The sequence below is a fragment of the Cynoglossus semilaevis genome, chromosome 20 (genome assembly GCF_000523025.1).
Source record: "Cynoglossus semilaevis isolate Cse_v1.0 chromosome 20, Cse_v1.0, whole genome shotgun sequence".
Lineage (NCBI taxonomy): Eukaryota > Metazoa > Chordata > Actinopteri > Pleuronectiformes > Cynoglossidae > Cynoglossus > Cynoglossus semilaevis.
Genome location: NC_024326.1, coordinates 5,920,143 through 5,921,075, shown reverse-complemented (window position 1 = coordinate 5,921,075; position 933 = coordinate 5,920,143). Strand labels below are relative to the sequence as shown.

The 933-nt window shown below is 41.3% G+C and overlaps 1 protein-coding gene across 1 annotated transcript in view; it reads left to right on the top strand.

Moving 5' to 3' along the window:
- Positions 1 to 933, top strand: part of mcm6 (minichromosome maintenance complex component 6) — an 8,488-nt gene that overhangs the window by 1,178 nt on the left and 6,377 nt on the right. Inside the window, exons 3-5 of the mRNA XM_025052431.1 lie at positions 60 to 170; positions 392 to 479; positions 621 to 818. Of these exons, the coding sequence (XP_024908199.1) occupies positions 60 to 170; positions 392 to 479; positions 621 to 818 (397 nt within the window). The remainder of the gene's footprint in view (positions 1 to 59; positions 171 to 391; positions 480 to 620; positions 819 to 933) is intronic.

The following is a 933-nucleotide window of genomic DNA, read 5'->3' as shown; positions in this document are numbered from 1 at the left end:
GTGCTACACTCTTTGGTCCTAAGAGCCAGATAATTTAAAATGAAATGTTCTCTTTTCAGAGTCTATCCTTTCCTGTGTCGGGCTGTGCGCAACTTCGCCCGGGATCATGGGAATGTTCCTCTAAACAAAGAGTTCTATGTCGCAATTGAGGATCTTCCTACCAGACACAAGTAAGACACAAGCCTGACACAAACTGTTTTTTACAATTAAAAATATATAGGTTATCAGGTTCTCAATAGTTTTTTAAATTGGCTGGGGTGTGAGTTGGAAGGCTTGTGGGGGCATTTCTGTCACCAGGGGGTGGGGCGTGACAGAAAATAATGGGGAATCACTGATCTAATGCTATGCTTTTACATCCGTAAGTGAAATGACAACGTTTGCTCTACTTTAGAATACGTGAGCTGTCCTCCATGCGTATTGGAACCTTGGTGAGGATCAGTGGTCAGGTGGTGAGAACGCATCCTGTCCACCCTGAATTGGTGAGATACTTTGTAAAAAAAAAAATAAAAAAAAACCGCTCACCAACAAAGGCAATAATTTGCAACGCCACAACGGAGTCGCTGTCGAAGTGCATCATCTTTGACACTGTGTGTGATTGTTTTTCGGTTTTGTTTTTTTAGGTTAGTGGCACCTTCCTGTGCACGGACTGTCAGGCAGTGATTAAAGATGTCCCTCAGCAGTTCAAATACACTCCACCGGCCATCTGCAAGAACCCCGTGTGCAACAACCGTGCCCGCTTCCACCTGGACACGCACAAATCCAAATTCATCGACTTCCAGAAGGCATGTGTGTATATATATATATATACCAAACTTGAATAAGAACACACACATATATATGTTTATATATGTATATGTGTATATGTATAGGTGTGTATATGTACATGTGTAGATATACGTATATATGTACATGTGTAGATATACGTATATATGT